Source organism: Oryctolagus cuniculus, chromosome 9 (assembly GCF_051225735.1).
Source record: "Oryctolagus cuniculus isolate XC-2025 breed Fujian yellow rabbit chromosome 9, ASM5122573v1, whole genome shotgun sequence".
Lineage (NCBI taxonomy): Eukaryota > Metazoa > Chordata > Mammalia > Lagomorpha > Leporidae > Oryctolagus > Oryctolagus cuniculus.
In genome coordinates, this window is record NC_142875.1 from 67,589,149 (window position 1) to 67,607,867 (window position 18,719).

At 37.4% G+C, this 18,719-nt stretch overlaps 1 protein-coding gene across 5 annotated transcripts in view; it reads left to right on the forward strand.

The window, feature by feature from the left end:
• Positions 1-18,719, forward strand: part of RB1 (RB transcriptional corepressor 1) — a 156,513-nt gene that overhangs the window by 136,076 nt on the left and 1,718 nt on the right. For 2 of the 5 annotated variants that reach the window (XM_002720723.6, XM_051832230.3), the window contains exons 19-26: positions 422-567; positions 2,890-3,035; positions 7,712-7,816; positions 10,151-10,264; positions 10,355-10,518; positions 12,424-12,454; positions 15,213-15,355; positions 15,855-15,904. In XM_002720723.6, the coding sequence (XP_002720769.1) occupies positions 422-567; positions 2,890-3,035; positions 7,712-7,816; positions 10,151-10,264; positions 10,355-10,518; positions 12,424-12,454; positions 15,213-15,355; positions 15,855-15,904 (899 nt within the window). Of the gene's footprint in view, positions 1-421; positions 568-2,887; positions 3,036-7,711; positions 7,817-10,150; positions 10,265-10,354; positions 10,519-12,423; positions 12,455-15,212; positions 15,356-15,854; positions 15,905-18,719 lie in introns of those variants that run through there. The other 3 variants (XR_016213276.1, XM_089304132.1, XM_089304133.1) reach the window with 2 other exon arrangements.

The following is an 18,719-nucleotide window of genomic DNA, read 5'->3' on the forward strand; positions in this document are numbered from 1 at the left end:
CAGAGAAATATGAAAATACTACTTGGTATCAATAAATTGCTTAGTTAGCAGAAATTATTTAATGGTCTCAATCCTATAATTATTAATAAGACATTATTCATATATAACTTTTTTCCAATACGGCAGTAATTCCCAGAAAGAGCTTCTTACTAAAATAATTAGATATGATGATGTGTAGTTTTTCTTTTAAGCTTTCTTTCCCAACTTGCATTTAAATAGTCTGCCCAGGGAATTAAGTGTAGAACCACAGAATAAATAGATAACATGTATCTGGGTGTATGTGTTCAACCCTGGGGAGAGGGTGTGTGTGTGTGTGTGTGTGTGTGTGTGAGTGAGAGAGAGAGAGAGAGAGACAGAGAGAGAGACAGAGCTTGATTCTTAGCAAACTTCAAATGAAGAATTTTCCTTTAAATATATCTAGGTATCTTTCTCCTGTAAGATCCCCAAAGAAAAAAAGTTCAACCACACGTGTAAATTCTACTGCAAATGTAGAGACACAAGCAACCTCAGCCTTCCAGACTCAGAAGCCAGTGAAATCTACCTCCCTTTCACTCTTTTACAAAAAAGGTTAGTGGATAATTACTTTAAAGAGCATGGACTCTGAAGCCAGAATGACTGGGTTCAAATCCTGGCTCTTCTACTTACTAGGTGTGACCTTGGCAAGTCACTCACTATCTCTGTGCCTCAGTTTCTTCATCTATAAAATGGAAAAGATAATAATAAGTACCTTATAATAATAACCTACTTTGTGGGATTCTTTAAATAATTAAATGAAATAATACATATAAAACACTTCCCTTAGTGCCTTGCATAAAGCACTCAGAAAGTGTCAGATATTATTGCTGCTTCTGCTATTGTTATACCTTCAAGTTAATATTTGTAAAAATTTGCTCCTGCTATTACTTATGCTATGAGATTATGCAATGTGCCATTGCTTGATGCAGACACATTTCCTGGATATGTCCAGGCTAGTATCCATGTTATGTAGCATTCTCTGACTGTGTGTCAGTGTGGCAGGGCGGGAGGTTGATTTGAATGTCTGTGTGTGTGTATGTACATACAAATGTACACCAACTTGAAGTTCCTTGAAGGAGAATGAAAGATCAGATTCTTCTGTGAAAAGTCTTTTTTCTGATTTTACTCAAGTCACAGATATACTAAGCTTTACAGGGCTATAGTATGACATAGTCCCTCAGAACAGTGTTTTGTTGTTGTTGTTGTTGTTGTTGTTTTAAGATGTATTTATTTACTTGAAAGTCAGAGTTACACAGAGAGAGAAGAGGCAGAGAGAGAGGTCTTCCATCCGATGGTTCATTCCTTAATTGGCTGCAACAGCAGGAGCTGTGCCGATTCAAAGCCAGGAGCCAGGAGCCTCCTCCAGGTCTCTCATGCGGGTGCAGGAGCCCAAGGACTTGGGCCATCTTCTACTGGTTTCCCAGGCCATAGCAGAGAGCTGGATCAGAAGTGGAGCAGCCAGGTCTCAAACTGGCGTCCATATGGGATGCTGGTGCTTCAGGCCAGCGCCACAGCACTGGCCCCCAAAATAGTGGTTCTTAAAGTATATTCCCCAACCAGTAGTATCCATGCCACCATGGGGACATGGAAAGTTGAAGAAATGAGGATCTGAGGCCTCTACCTAGGGCTTCTTACTCAGAAATCCTAACATTGGGCCCCAAATTCTTGTTTTAACAACTCTCCAGGCAAGTTTGATGTATGCTAAAGTTTGAGAACAACTGGGATAATTGTTGGCTTTTAAAAATTCTGATTACTTTATGCAAGTCTTTGAAAGGTACATTTTTAACCAAGGGTCTTTAAAGTAGATGTAGGAAAATTCAATTTTACTTTCCTCAAAACTTATATTTCTATGAATTTTTATAGAGTAGCTGAATAAATTTATTTCACAGTAATGTTATACTTAGGTAGTCTACAACTCTACTATTTTCTAGAATATGTCCTTTGATATTTCATAGAGAAATGTGTAAATTGACTTTTTTTAGTATTGGAAAATTAATAGGCTTAAGCAGCTCTAGTATTTTTAAAAATAATTATCTTCTTGAATACTGATAGTGGGAATTTCTAACATCTATAATGAGTGATTATCAGTGGAATGGAAACAGATGCTAATTATTTGTCTAATATCACCTTTTCTCTTCTGCCTACTACTTTTGCCTCAGTTTCATGCTATAACAATTAATTCAGAAGTGTTATTGTGCCTTCTGTATATGTATTTAACACAGTGCTAATACTAGGAATCATCTGTTCCTAAGAATAACAGTGGTAGAGGTGAGGTTGCTATTGAAATTCTGTTTACAACAGCATTATACCAAGGTACTTGAAAAAGTTGTGGAAAATGAAATTAAGGGGCCGGCACCGTGGAGCAGTAGGTTAATTCTCCTCCTGTGGCACCGGCATTCCATATGGGCGCTGGTTCTAGTCCGGGCTGCTCCCTTCCAATCTAGCTCTCTGCTGTGGCATGGGAAAGCAGTAGAAGATGGCCCAAGTTCTTGGGCCCCTGCACCCACGTGGGAGACCAGGAAGAAGCTCCTGGCTCCTGGCTCCTGGCTCCTGGCTCCTGGCTCCTGGCTCCTGGCTCCTGGCTCCTGACTTCGGATCAGTGCAGCTCTGGCCATTGTGGCCAACTGGGGAGTGAACCAATGGAAGGAAGACCTTTCTCTGTGTTTCTCCCTCTCACTGTCTGTAACTCTACCTCTCAAATAAATAAATAAATAAATCTTTAAAAAATGAAATTAAAAGATAAGCTCCTTTTGGTGCAAAAAACTGCAATCGATGTGTGCAAGGGATCTTCAAAAATTCATGGCAGAAAATCTTGTAATCTGTTTGTAATTCAAAATGAACACTAAACATGATTTACTCCTCTTATCTCCACAGTGTACCGGCTAGCATATCTCCGACTAAATACCCTATGTGCACGCCTTCTGTCTGACCACCCAGAACTAGAGCACATCATCTGGACCCTTTTCCAGCACACTCTGCAAAATGAGTATGAACTCATGAGAGATAGGCATTTGGACCAGGTAAGAAGAAAATGAAGCACTCCTCCTCTCTTCTCCCTACTTATTTGTTAACTGTATACTGATTTCTTAAAAAAAGAGTGGAAATGAGAACGTAGATCTATTTTATAGACTTAATTTGTATTCACTTGATGTTTCTCATTTATATTTCTGTTATTCTTACAAAATAGAGCCCAGTAACTTTATTTATTGACAAGTTATTTAGTAATTTAATGACACAAAAGATCTTTACAGAAAATCACTGAAGATCCTGTGTGTCTTAGGCTTTTTCTATGTTGCAGTAAGCTAGATTTCCTTTTAGTATGGAAAAAGCATGACATTTAAGAATAAGCTTATCTAAAATTGCTTATTTAATGAATCAGTTTATGAATGGGAAGCATTTTATATGTATTTACAGAGAATGACCTCTCATATCCTCCACTTTCTTCCTTGTAAAATGTGTTAATAAGAACATTTTTGGTTACTTCTTTATTGCTATAATTCACATACCATACATATCACCCATTTACAATTCAGTGGTTTTTAGTATATTCATAGAGTTGTACAACCAGCACCACAATCAATTTTAGAACCTTTTCATCACATGAAAAAGAAATCCCATATTCTTTAGCAGTCACCTCCCTCCATCACCCACCCCCTTCAGCCCTAGGCAACACTGATTTACTTTGTCTCTATGGATTTGCCTCTTCTGGACATTTCATATAAATGGAATTATATAAATAGGATCTTCTGTGTTTGGCTTCTTTTACTTAGCATAAAATTTTCAGAGTTCATCTGTGTTGTAGATTGTATTTCATTCATTTTTATTGCCAAATAATATTCTATTATATGGATATATACTATGTTTATGTTTATCATTCACCAGTTGGTGGACATTTGTATTGTTTCTGCTTTTGGCTATTATAAATAGTGTTACTATTCACTTTGATGTACAAGTTTTATGTGGACATATGTTTTGATTTTTCTTGGGTGTTTACTGAGGATTAAAATTGTTGTGTCATGGTAATAGAAGATAAATATTTTCCAAAGTGACTGTACCATTTTACATTCATAACAGATGTGTATTATATTCCAGTTTCTCTACATCCTCATCAACTTGTTTTTCATCTTTTATTATGGCCATCCTGTTGGGTATGTGGTGTTATCTCATTGTAGTTTTGATTTGCACTTTCCTGATCACTAATGATGGAAGCAACTTTTCATGTGTTTATTGGCTGTTTGTATTTCTTTAGAGAAATGTCTAAGGTCCTTTTCTCATCTTGCAATTACATTATTTTTCCTGTTATTGTTGAGGTACAAGGCTTCTTTATATATTCTCCATCCAATTCTCTTATGCCATACTTGATTTGTAGACATTTCTTTCTATTCTAAGGTTTTTAATTTTTGATGATGTCTAATTTATCTATTTTATCTTTTATTAAGGGTGATTTGATGTTATGTTTAAGAAATCATTGCCAAATCTGAAGTTATTAAGATATACTCCTGTTTTCCTCCTAATGTTTTATAGTTTTAGCCCTTATATTAAGTTTTGATCAGTTTTGAGCTGGTTTTTATATATGGAGTGAAGTAAGGGCCAAGCTTCATTCTTTTGATTGTGAATAATTAGTTGTTTCAGCACCATTTCTTGAAAAGAAACAAATCAATTGACTAAAATGTGTAAATGTTCACTTCTGAAATCCCAGTTCTATCCCATTGTCTTATATAGTCATTTTTTCTGCTAGGGCTATGCTGTCTTGATCACTACAGCTTTGAATTAAGAAAGTGTGAGTGCTCTACATTGTTGGGTTTGACTATTCTAAAACTTGCATTTTAATATGAATTTTTAGGATTGGCTTGACAGGTTCTTCAAAGAGTACAGCTGATATTTTGATAGTGATGACATCGAATTTGTAGATCAATTTGGGGTATATCATCATCTTAACAACATTAAGTCCTCTAATTTATGAATGTCTGATATCTTTTCATTCATTTAAACCATCTTTAGTTTCTTTCAGCAGTTTTTTATAGCCTGCAAACTACAAGTCTTATACTTGTTTTATTGTTTATTCCTAACTACTTTATTATTTTTAACAATATTATAAACAGAATTGCTTTCTTAACTTCATTTTTGGATTTTTCAACACAAGTATTGTGATGTTTTTATATTGATCTTGTATTCTGTAGCCATGCTAAACTTACGTAATAGTTCTAATATTTTATAGTGGATTCCTTAAGCTTTTCTGCACTTATGACCATGGCATCTGTACATAGTGCTTCCTTTTTAGTCTGAATGATTTCATTTCATTTTCTTGCCAAATTGCCCTGGCCAGAACCTCTAGTACAACCTCCAATGTTGAATGGAAGTGGCTTGAGAGAAGATTTCTTTGCATTGTTTCTAATATTGGAGGAAAGTATTCAGTCTTTTAACAATTAAATATGTTGTTACCCCTGTGTATTTTTGTATATGCCCTTTACCAGTTTGAGGAAGTTTTCTTGAATTCCTCGTTTCTTTAATGCTTTCATTATGAAAAAATGTGGGATTTTGTCCCATTCTTTTACTATATTTATGGAGATTACCATATGGTTTTTTCCTTTTATTGTACTGCTATCATGTATTAGATTAATTTATTTTCAGATGTTAAACCACTCTTGCATTTCTGGAATGAATCCCACCAAGTCACAGTATATAACTGTTTTCCTAGATGCAGCTTATTACTTTGTTGAGGATTTTTAGAATCTATAATCATAAGAGGTATTTGTCATTTTCTTATGATGTCTTCATCAGGTTTTAGTATTAGAAAAATACTGACATCATATAATTAATTTGGAACTTTTCTAATTTTAGGAGACTTTGTAAAGAATTGGTATTGAGTCTTCTTTAAATGTTTGGTACAATTTACCAGTAAAGCCCTCTTGGTCTTGTTTTTTTTTTTTGTTTTTTTTTTTGTTTTTTTTTGTGAATAGATTTTTTTTTAAAATTTGACAGGTAGAGTTATAGACAGTGAGAGAGAGAGACAGAGAGAAGGGTCTTCCTTCCTTCCATTGGTTCACTCCCCAAATGGCCACTACTGCCAGCACTGTGCTATCCGAAGCCAGGAGCCAGGTGCTTCTTCCTGGTCTCCCATGTGGGTGCAGGAGCCCAAGGACTTGGGCCATCCTCCACTACCCTCCCAGGCCACAGCAGAGAGCTGGACTGGAAGAGGAGCAACCGGAACTAGAACCTGGCGCCCATATGGGATGCTGGTGCTGCAGGCGGAGGATTAACCAAGTGAGCCATGGCGCTGGCCCCCTGTGAATAGCTTGATTACTAATTCAAGCTCAGATTTTCTGTTTCTTCTTAAGTCAGTTTTGGTAGTTTGTGATATTCCATGAATTTTTCCATTTCATCTTAGTTGCCTGTTTTATTGATATGCAATTGTTCATAAATATTGCATAATCATCATTTTATTTCTCTAAGGTTGTTAGTAATGCTCCCAACAAGAATAATATTTTGGGCAAAATATGGATTGGTACATGAACATATAATTTTAAAATATGTACATTTTATTTTTAATATTATTTATTTTTATTTATTTGGAGAGAGAAAGACTGAGAAAGAAACAAACAGAGCTCCCATTGCTTGTTCACTCCTTAAATGCAAGGATGCAACTACATGAGCTATCACCTATGGCATCCTAGGGTGTGCATTAGCAGGGAGCTGGAATAAGGAGCAGAGCTTCCAATGTGAGATGTGGTTCATAACTACTGGCCAATCTCCTACTCTAATATGTGTATTTTGTAAGAGCTTAATTAGATGTATAAATTCTAGTACTTTGGTGTTTTTTAAAAATAGGTATTTGTTGCTTTATGGTTCTACTTCTTTCCACAAAGTAAAAACATTGTAGTGCTAGGGATTTCTAAAGAGTATGTCTCTGAAATCAAGATTATTTTTAAATGAAAGGTGCTTTAGGTAAAATATTAAAGTAGAAGAAAAATGTGAATTAGTAAAGAAGAATACCGAATGATTCTCTAGGTGGGAGGAATAGTAGATTTGGGTTGGCAGGATGCTGAGTAGGTATTTTTGGCAATAGATGAAAATGAGAATGTTGCAGAAGTGATGATATGTAAATTAGGCAATAAATTTAAGACACTTTGATGATTTAAAGTCACAGGGCATATTTTCAAACCTTAGTTTTATATTTAAAATATCTTTCTATTGGAATGTAACATGCATACAGAAAATCTGTGTATCAAAAAGATATGTACATCTGAATGGAAATTCTTCAGCTGAACCCACCAGCATCCATGTCAAGAAACAGAACACTATCAGCAATACAGATGCCCTTTTGCAATCACTATGTCCCTCTTACTACCATCACCATCAAGTATAGTCTATATTGTTTTACCCAGCAGTTTTAATCTTCTCACACCTGGCTTTTTTGAAGTGGAGGTTCCAGTTTCAACTTTTCTGGGAAACATTTAAGGAAGAGGAGACAAAGTTAGGGTAATTTATCAACCATATAATCAGTCCTGAACAATTTAGTGTTATCTATTTGCATATTGTTCTTTTAACACAATTTTGGTTAAACAATTCACATAAACTTTCAGGCTGGGGTTGGGATACAACAAAATAACCTTCTAGGAAATTAAATTACCCTTTTTTGAAGCCAAAAGAAAAGTAATAAAATGTTGACTGTTTTTATATCACATTTATTTATTAGATTATGATGTGTTCCATGTATGGCATATGCAAAGTAAAGAACATAGATCTTAAATTCAAAATCATTGTGACAGCATACAAGGATCTTCCTCATGCTGTTCAGGAGGTAAGTGATCTTTCATTATAAAATTTTTTTAAATTTTTGCTTCTTTTTTTTTTTTTTTTTTTTTTTGACAGGCAGAGTTAGACAGTGAGAGAGACAGAGATAAAGGTCTTCCTTCCATTGGTTCACCCCCCAAAATGGCCACTATGGCCAGCGCCATGCCCATCCGAAGCCAGGAGCCAGGTGCTTCTTCTTGGTCTCCCATGGGGTGCAGGGCCCAAGCACTTGGGCCATCCTCCACTGCCTTCCCGGGCCACAGCAGAGAGCTGGCCTGGAAGAGGAGCAAACGGGACAGAACCAGTGCCCTAACCGGGACTAGAACCCGGGGTGCCGGCGCTGCAGGCAGAGGATTAGCCTAGTGAGCCACGGCGTCGGCAAGATTTTTTTTGATAAATCCATTTCCATAATACAGATCATTTCAGTCATTAATTAGATCATATGTTCAGACCTTATTAAGTAAATTCAAAAATCAAGATTTATTTTTGTTATTGATTATTTGTATCTAAAGTGGAATTGAAAAGCCAAGGCAAGTTGTAAAGTCCCCCCTCCCCCCACTTTATTTGAGAAGCAAAGAGACAAAGAGAGAGAGAGGCAGACACAGAGGGATCTTCCATCCACTAGTTCCTTCCTCCAAGTCCCACAACAGCCAGGGTTGGGCCCGCCCAAAGCCAGGAGCCTGGAACTCCATCTGGGCCTCCCATGTAGGTGACAGGGACCCACACTTGAGCTAAGCTGGATTGGATGGGGAGGAGCCAGGACTGGAACCAGGCATTCAGACGTGGGATGTTGGTATCCCAAGCAACTACTTAACTGCTGTGCCAAAGTCCCACGCCCAAATTAATAGTTTTTAAATGAATTTAATAAACAATACTGCATACCAGCAATGTACAGGATGATTATAATAAACTTGACATAAGTAATAGGACATCAGGCTGGCGTTGTGGCATAGCAGGCAAAGCCATGGCCTGCAGTGCAAGCATCCCATATGAGTGCTGGTTCGAAACCTGGCTGCTCCACTTCCTGTACAGCTCTCTGTTATGGCCTGGGAAAGCAGTAGAGATGGCCCAAGTCCTTGGGCCCCTGCACCCAAATGGGAGACCCGGAAGAAGCTTCTGGCTCCTGGCTTCAGATTGGTGCAGCTCTGGCTGTTGCAGCCAACTGGGGAGTGAACCAACAGATGGAAGATCTCTCTCTCTCCACCTGCCTCACCTTCTCTCTCTGTGTAACTCTGACTTTTAAGTAAATAAATAAATCTTTAAAAAAAAAAAAAAGTAATAGGACATCAGATGTCACTCTAAATTATTTTTATTACTGCATAGGAAAAGGCAATGTAAGTACAGCCTTAGAAAGAAATAATAAAAACTTTAAGTGCAAACACATTGTGTTTCTAGTTTACCTTTCTTTACAGAATCAACAACAGTGATAAAATGCACTTGGTGTGGCACACAGTTTATACCCTGTGACAGATGGGTTGAAAACTGAGCATTTCTAGTTTATCAGTGGAGTTTTCAAAAGTAATACACGTGAGGTTATTTTTGTTTATATTTTTGAAGTTATTTTCTGAATCCATTCACTTTAATATCTGTGTACTATAAAACCCCTGTGCTTTTACCTAACTAAAATATTAATAAAATTATTCAAAAATTGTATTGCTTTTGCTGTGTATCTACTTCTTGCAATGGGAGAATGCATGTTTTTAGAACTCTTAAAGATTAGCAGGGGAGAGGAGCAAGGAGATACAAGCCAGAGAATGTGATTTCCATGTTTTCTTTTTTAAGATTTTTTAAAAATGTATTTGAAAGGCAGAGTGACAGAGAGAGGAAGAGACAGATAAAGAAAGATCTTCAATCCAATGCTTCACTCCCCAAATGGCCACAGTAGCCAAGACTGGGTCAGGTTGAAGCAAGGAGCCTGGAACTCCATCCAGGTCTCCCACATGGCTAACTGGGGCTCACGTGTTTGGGCCATCCTCCTCTGCTTCCCCAGGCATATTAGCAGGAAGCTGGATTGGAAGTAGAGCAGCCAGGGTTCCAACTGCTTCTCTGATATGGGATGCCTGCGTTGCAAGCAGATGCCTAATTCTTTGTGGCACAACACCGGCCCCACGTGGTTTCAATATTGCTCCTTTTTGCTCTGCTACCTGCTGCTTTTCTGGATCATTCTGTGGTCTTTTGCTTCTCTTAGAGCAGCTACACACTAAGAAGACTTTTTCAGGTTATTTTCTCCTATATAATAGATGTTTCTCACTAGGTAAAGAAAATTACAAAATACATAAAATTAAGCCTAAAGAGAGGAATTCCTAAGTTCATTCAGCAAGTGTCTGTTATTCTTCCTCAGACATTCAAACGTGTTTTGATAAGAGAAGAAGAATATGACTCCATTATAGTATTCTACAACTCGGTCTTCATGCAGAGGCTGAAAACAAATATTTTGCAGTATGCTTCCACCAGGGTATGTACAAAGTATTCTTTCATTGGGAAAATGTAATTGTAGTGAATGCCACTAACACATTAAATAATACGCTTTTTTGTTTTGCTCTAGCCCCCTACCTTGTCACCAATACCTCACATTCCTCGAAGCCCTTACAAATTTTCTAGTTCGCCCTTACGGATTCCTGGGGGGAATATCTATATATCACCCCTGAAGAGTCCATATAAAATTTCAGAAGGTTTGCCAACACCAACAAAAATGACTCCAAGATCAAGGTTTGTGTTTTCTCTTTAGGGATATGGAAAATAATGAGGGAGTATTTTGATCCAGGCATAAAACCATAAAGATTTCTTTGTTTTAAAAATAAACTAAACTCTTGAGTCTCAATTGCTTGTTTATATTGAGTGACATTATAAGAATTTGGAGGAAAAGAAAAATTTGCTTGTTTGCAAATTTACTCATCAGCTTTCCTGGCTATTGGGGTCTCTCATTTTGTAAACAGCTTGAGACCCGATTTGGTTATATGTTTCAAAGCACTTTCATATTTTTGTAAGTAGCCAATCTGCTGAACAAAGTAGGTTACATTAGTTTTAAAAATTTTTAGTCTGTAATTTATTGAATGCCCTGTAAACTCCTTTTATACCTTACTCATTTTGCTTATTATAAAATTGGGGACGACTTACTAAATGTAGATGACTGTCAATTAAGTATTTAGGATGCATCCCTAATTCTGCCTTGGCCTCCTTGTATTACTGTGGGCAGGTCTCTGTCTCTACTTCAGAAGGGTCTGTGGACCAGGGAAATGATGTGTAAAGCTTTTTTAAATTCTCAGATGAAAGGTTATGTGCAACTACAAATCATTATATTATCTTCCACATCCAAGCACAAGTACTCTCTGGCTTTGAAGTGCTTCAATTGACTAATTATATGTTATCATGGGCTAGTTGAAACTGACTTTATTTGTCTAAAGTGGGAGGCAGATTAACTAGTATAATTAATGTAGTCTCACCTTAAAAATTGTCAGCCCATATAGTTGGCACCTAATGGGCAAGAAAAACAAATAAGGATAAGGAGCTACATTAATTAGCCTTTCAGAAAATGCAAGTAATACATCTCCAGAAAATTTTAAACTCTACAGAAAACTATGAAGTAAAAAAAAAAATGGTAATATGCTCCAAATGCTCTTCTGTGCTCCATTCTTTAGTTACTTGGTATCCTTACAGTTAGATATCTACACAGTGATATTTTTAATGTATATGCTGTTAGGATGCCATGCCATGTTTATTTAAATAAATTTACACAGTTCCATGCCATCACATGAAGATGTACATGCAGGTGGTTTTTAAAATAATGATAATTAATCCATTTTATGGTAATAATAGAGGCTGTTTGCTGATCCTAGTGAAATCAATTCTCTGTTGGTATTCTTTACCAAAAAAAAAAAAAAGTCATATTGTGAAAAGCCTAACTGGTAAGTCATTAATCAGGCATTAAGAAAGGATCTGAGCACTATTTATCCAGCATATTTACATATTGTAGTTAATCAAGTATGTGTGTGTGTAACGATGACTATTTGTCAAGGAGTTAGAAGACAATAACATCTATGGGTCTTCTAGTTCCATGTTCATATTTTCAAAGCTATTGAGTTATGTGAGGCTAAATATGTTCTTCAGCTTTATTATAAGAATATAAATTGTATAGTTCAAACAAAGACACTAATAACTATCTCTGATTCTAGGGTATCTGATAAATAGCCTTTACTATATACAATATAAATACTAATTAGAATTCTGATAATTACTTAGTACTGTAAGTTTTGGCAGATATAACTTGAACTTTAAATGAGGAAATGTGAAAGAAATTTTATAACTTACCCATTGAGAACCAAATAAGGGTAAACTTTAAACCATCTTTTACCCTCTTTAAATGTGAGCTTTGGCAGAATATGTTCTTGTAGACTCTCAGTTCTCTCTGTAAAAACCTAAGAGGCCAGCTGAGTGTTTGATTAGACTAGCACTGTTAGAATAAGCCCCTAATGAATATAGTTTGTCAGAGGATCTAGAGTAAAGGAAGCCTTTGATTTAGAATTGCTGATAGTTCAGAATGATGTGTCTGTGTTCATCTCTGTGCAATACTGTATGGTTTCCATTATTAATTTGTATTTCATCTTCACTTGACAGAATCTTAGTATCAATTGGTGAATCTTTTGGGGTGAGTAATTTTCTGTCTATGAGACATAATGGCATATACCATAACCATAAGGAATAAAATATTTCTATAATTTGAACTGATAAATTCTGTTATTCTATTATTATTCTATTATTCAGATATTCATCTAGGCATTTTGCATGTGTATCTTCTAAGTATATAGTTTTACTTTTAAATAAGTAATAGATATAAATCATACTCATAATTGGTGAACTTCAAAATGGTGCTTAGGCATTCCTTCAAGATTATATAATACCTATACAGACATTCATGTGTATACATGAATGTATCTGTGAGATGGTTTAACAAATCATACTTCTGACACCAAATGTGAGGTTTTGTTCTCATGCCAATCCTCCAATTCTCTGGTCATAAAATATTGTCCTACATTTTTGTAAGGTTATTTATTTATTTGAAAGGGTTATAAAAAGAAGAGACTGAGCAGGAAAGAAATTGTCTTCCATCTGCTGGTTCACTCTCCAAATGGCTGCAACATCTAGGGCTGTGTCAGGCTGAAACCAGAAGCCTGGAATTCCATCTGGGTTTCATATCCTCTGCTGTTTACTGAGGCACATTAGCAGGGTGCTGGTTGGGAAGTGGAACAGCCAGGACTCCAACCAGTTCCCACATGGGGTGCCATGTCACAGGCAGCAACTGTACCTGCTGTGCCACATTGCCAATCCCATGGGTGTCCTACAATTCAATTCAATTCAATTCTGACAGTTCTTAATTAGAGTTAATATCAGTTTCCAGGTTCAAGAGCTTGATACCACAAGACTGTCCTCACTTCAGAAGTCAATCACAGGGGTCAGGCCCATCCAGCTTGGTTAAAATTGAGGTTTCCATAATACCTTTCTCACCTTTTGTGTTTGGTCATTTGCTAGAGTGGCTCACAAAACTCTGAAAAATACTTTACTTATCCTAAGTTATTATAAATGATAAAAAACCAATAGCCAGATGAAGAAAAATATGGGACTGGGTGCAGCAGGGTCCCTCACACAGGAGCTTCTGTCCCTGTGGAATTCACTGACTCCAATACTTTCTCAACCTTGTTGTTGAGGAATTTTTATGGGGTTTGATTATATAGGTATAATTGATAAACAGGGTCTCTAGCCCCTCACCCCTCCCTGAAGGTTATGGGTGTGTCACTGAAAGTGCCAAGTCAAGGCTTGGTGTTTCTGGTGACCAGCCCCCATCCTGCTGCTATCTAGGAGCCCAAAAAGCATTGAACAAAGATGGTCCTATCACCCTTATCATTCAGGAAGTTCCAAGAGTATTAGAGCCCTGTCCCAGGAACCCAGGACAAAGACTAAAAATCTTTCTGTGATAGCACATGTGTATGTATATAATCCCACAGAAATGTTTACAAAATAGTTTTGAAACTCACTAATATGATTATGATTTGAAATGAGATACTTCAAACTGTAAGCACCACAATCAGATGTCACCACTGGTCTTCTCATTCCATATATTTGTGTGTACTCTTTTGTTTGTTCTTCCTTTCAAGCTTCTAGGATAGTCTTTCCCTGGAATATTGACTAGGAATTGGTTACATGCATCCCCGCCTCAGTAAAAATGGCAGGGCCTAGGTATGCTAATCTTTGTTCTAAGAGATCCAAGGGAAAGCTTAACTTTGAAAGTTAATTCTAGCCTGAGAACTCACTACTCTAATTGCCTCCTGTTAATGTTATTAATTCAGTCCCACATGCAATGTGTGTTTCTATTACTTTGCCAGTCCCCACGTTAGTGTTTCTTACCAAAGGTTTTTGCTTTGCTGTCTCAGGATTCTCCCTTAGGGGACACACACACACACTCCTGGTACACTTAATTTCTGTAGTTCTTGGGATTTTTTAAATTTTTTATACTTTATGAATTAGCAGCATTTCAACAAATACCATAGATTGATAGTTTAAAATATGTAAACTATATGACTTATCAACATAATACCCATTAAGTGAATTAAAAAGTATCCACCGAACCCATCCCCTCTTATCAAATTCCTGTGACTATCCCTCTAGTTATATAATATTCTTAAAAAAAAAAAAGCTAACAGAAACCAGGTCTATTGTTCCAACTTTGGCTGCTTCTTAGAAGTTGCCCTGCTTCTGTGTGTGGGTGAGTTCTGAAAATGAGGAACCAGGGCTTCCACTGGGGTGGTCAGGGTTGTTGAGAAAGAGTGGGAGCCTCATGGGAAAAGACAGGAGGATTTACAAAGAGTGGCTGGGACAGAATTAGGTACAGTTTACTCTGATTTTGAAATTTTTCATACCTTTAACTTGGTCCAGTAGAGTAAAAAATTAAAATGAAGAGATTACCTCTGCCTGCTTTTTTGACACCCTTTAAAACTACAGTTTGGGGGCCGGCGCTGTGGTAGTAGGCTAAACCTCCGCCTGTGGTACCAGCATCCCATATGGGTGCCAGTTTGAGTCTCAGATGCTCCTTTTCCGGTCCAGCTCTCTGCTATAACCCAGGAAAGTAGTGGAAGATGGCCTGAGTGCTTGGGCCCCTGTACCCATGTGGGAGACCTGCAAGAAGCTCTTGGCTCCTGGCTTCAGATCTGTCCAGATTCAGCCATAGTGGCCATTTGAGAGTGAACAGTGGATGGAAGACCTTTCTGTCTCTCCCTCTTTCTGTCTGTAACCCTACTTCCCAGGTAAATAAATAAAATCTTTAAAAAAAAAAAAAAAAAAGAACTACAGTTTGGGGTTGCTAACTATAAAACGCTGCCACCTAATGATTTAAAGAATTCTGTAATTTGTAGACTTCTGAGAAGTTCCAGAAAATAAACCAGATGGTATGTAACAGCGATCGAGTGCTCAAAAGAAGTGCTGAAGGAAGCAACCCTCCCAAACCCCTGAAAAAACTGCGTTTTGATATTGAAGGAACGGATGAAGCCGATGGAAGGTAGGAACCACTTCAGGATGTTTCCCAGGAGTGGAGCCAGTCATCTGGAAACCCTGAGTCTAGCTCTCGTCCCGCTCCTACCAATTCCTTCCAAGCCAATTTCATTTGGAAATTGTGAGAATGGCTCAAAATAATAGCTATGAATGTAGCCCAAAGTTAAAAACACTAAACAAGTATTATACTACTGTCTTCCAAAATTCAGAGAAGATATCAGGCATTAAAGATCTGTTTTTGTTTTTTTTTTTTACAAAGCTATTGATAAAATTTTGTTAGTTTTAACATTAGATTTAAAAGTGTTTAGAAAAATACTGGAAAATATATGGGATCAAATTTTTGGCATTTATATTTTAAATAGTTAGTTTATAAATCTTTGAAATTAAAAGCTACTCACAAAGAAATAACATAAAATAAATCATTGAAAGCAATACAGTTACTGGAAATTTGAGTTTTCCATTTATACATGTATAAATTAAGTATTTTGTATTTTTTTAATCTGCAGTAAACATATTCCAGGGGAGTCCAAATTTCAACAGAAACTTGCAGAAATGAGTAAGTACTTATCATCTGACCTTATGTAAATGAAAGAAGAAATTGATTATCTTGCAGTCTTTTTACTTTATTAAAGAATATACATATACATATTTCTTTCAACTAGCAGACTCTTTTATGCATTTAAAGTGTAAATCAAGACCATATTATGTACCTGTAAACATTAGTGATTGAGTATGAAGCAACGTGAAGGATGTCTTCACCCCTTCTAAAATCCTTGGTGTAGGAACACTAAGAAGTGAAATCCTGCTTGACTACATCTTCAACACAAAATGACTGTTGGAAAATACTTCAGAATTGTAATGAGGAACTCTTTTTTTTAAAAAAAGATTATTTATTTATTTGAGAGGTAGAGTTACAGACAGTAAGAGGGAGAAACAGAGAGAAAGGTCTTCCTTCCATTGGTTCACTCCCCAAATGGCCACAACGGCCGGAGCTGCGCTGAACCAAAGCCAGGAGCCAGGAGCCTCTTCCGGGTCTCCCATGTGGATGCAGGGGCCCAAGCACTTGGGCCATCTTTTACTGTTTTCCCAGGCCATAGCAGAGAGCTGGATTGGAAGAGGAGTAGTAGGGACTTGAACTGGCGCCCATTTGGGATGCTGGCACCACAGGCAGAGGATTAACCTACTGTGCTACGGCACCAGCCCAATGAGGAAATTTTTAAGACTGTTTGGTACAGGAAAAGGTTTTAGAAACCTATCGTATTTAAACTTTATCACCTTTATTTAAAGAATGATCTTTTAGGATTAGACATTTAGCCTAGAGGTTAAAGATACTGGTGAAGACACCCATGTCCTGTTTTGGAGGATCTGGGTTCAATACCTGGCTCTGGCTCCTGATTCCAGCTTCCTGCTAATGCACACAGTGATGGCTCACAGATTTGGTCCCTGTCATACATGTGGGAGACCTGAATTGAGTTCTCAGCCTACTCCTGGCTTGCAAGGTCCAGCCCCAGCTGTTGTGGGCACTTGGGGAGTGAATAGTGGTTGGGAAGCCCATTCTCTCAGTTTCTCTACCCCTCAAATAAAATTTTTACAAATATATTTTATTCTGCTATTATTGAGCTTTGTTAATTTGCAAACTTTAAAACATAATTTCAAACAGAAGTCCTGTTTATTACTAGAAATCAGAATTTCAATAGCTATTTTCTCAGTTACTTAGAGCGATATACATTTGGAGAGTTAAAGCAAGTGGAACACTATCCTGAGCAACTCTAACACTGCAAAAATTAATCAAAATATAGTAGAACTCACATTAGGAAAGAAAGAAATACTTATTAACTGCTACTGGATTGTCTCAGTTGGCTATGGTAATGAGTATGACATTTCTTGATACCTGATGCCAGATCCATTAATAGGAGTAGGAACTGGAACTTGAAAGAAGAAAAATGTTTAGGAAAAAAAGGTGTTGAAGCTATAATTTCTGGGTCGTAGGACACATCAGGGAGAATAATAATGTGAGGAGAGGCCTTCAACATGTCTTTGTAGATACAAACACTGATATGAATTATTTAAAACAATACCTTGAGGCCGGCGCCGCGGCTCACTAGGCTAATCCTCCGCCTTGCGGCACCGGCACACCGGGTTCTAGTCCCCGTCAGGGCGCTGGATTCTGTCCCGGTTGTTCCTCTTCTAGGCCAGCTCTCTGCTGTGGCCAGGGAGTGCAGTGGAGGATGGCCCAGGTGCTTGGGCCCTGCACCCCATGGGAGACCAGGAGAAGCACCTGGCTCCTGCCATCGGTTCAGCGCAGTGCGCCGGCCGGAGCACGCCAGCCACGGCAGCCATTGGAGGGTGAACCAATGGCAAAGGAAGACCTTTCTCTCTGTCTCTCTCTCTCACTGTCCACTCTGCCTGTCAAAAATAAATAAATAAATAAATAAATAAAAATAAAACAATACCTTGAGTTTCTTCTACACAAGTTTTTGTATTACAATTAAAACCAAATACACCAAGCATTTAAATTTTTAAAATTTTTGCACTAAAAAATATATTCTCATTTTAAGTTTTAAATAGTTTTGCCTCCCCCCTGCCCCACCACATACATAAAAATAGATAAATGCTTATAATAGATAGATAATGCTTATAATCAATATCAGGACTTGAAAACATGGAAACATTTTAGAGCCCACAAATATGCATTTTTAAAGGAGCAGAAAGTTTGTAAAAACATGGATAGAGAGTTCAGTTGTTGAAGTTGGTACATTTCCCAGCGACACCCTTGGCCGTGAGGTGTTTCCTCAACCAGCTCGAAAATTCAGGGCCTTTGTGCAGCTGGGAAAACTGGGGACAAGCAGTTTGAACCCCAAAGGCGAGATAAGGCATTTTCTAAGATGCTTTTCAGCAGCCCTCAAGGATTGCTTTCAAAAAAAGACCATCTCAAAAGACTGGATTGTCCAAAGTGGAAGATCAAGAAGTGGGGGAAGGGTTAGAACTACTGGCTGTTTTCCTTCTATTCCAAATGTGAATGTTCTTTGTGCTTCTTTATGAAAAGCTCCTGCCTATCTCTAAAGTCAAGCTAAGGATTTTTAGATAAATAGGTGTTTAAAGTTTGTCAGTATTATAGTTTATATATATATATATATATATATATACATATATATATATATAAAGTTTATATATAGAGAGAGTTTTACTTATTTGAAAGGCAGAGTTATAGAGTGACAGCGAGAGATCTTTCGCCCATTGGTTCACTCCTCAAATGGCCACAACAGCTATAGGGGAAGAGGAGGGCAAGCCAAAGCCAGGAGCCAGGAGCTTTATCCAGGTCCCCCACGTGGGTGCAGGATCCAAGCACTTGGGGCATCTTCTGCTGCTTT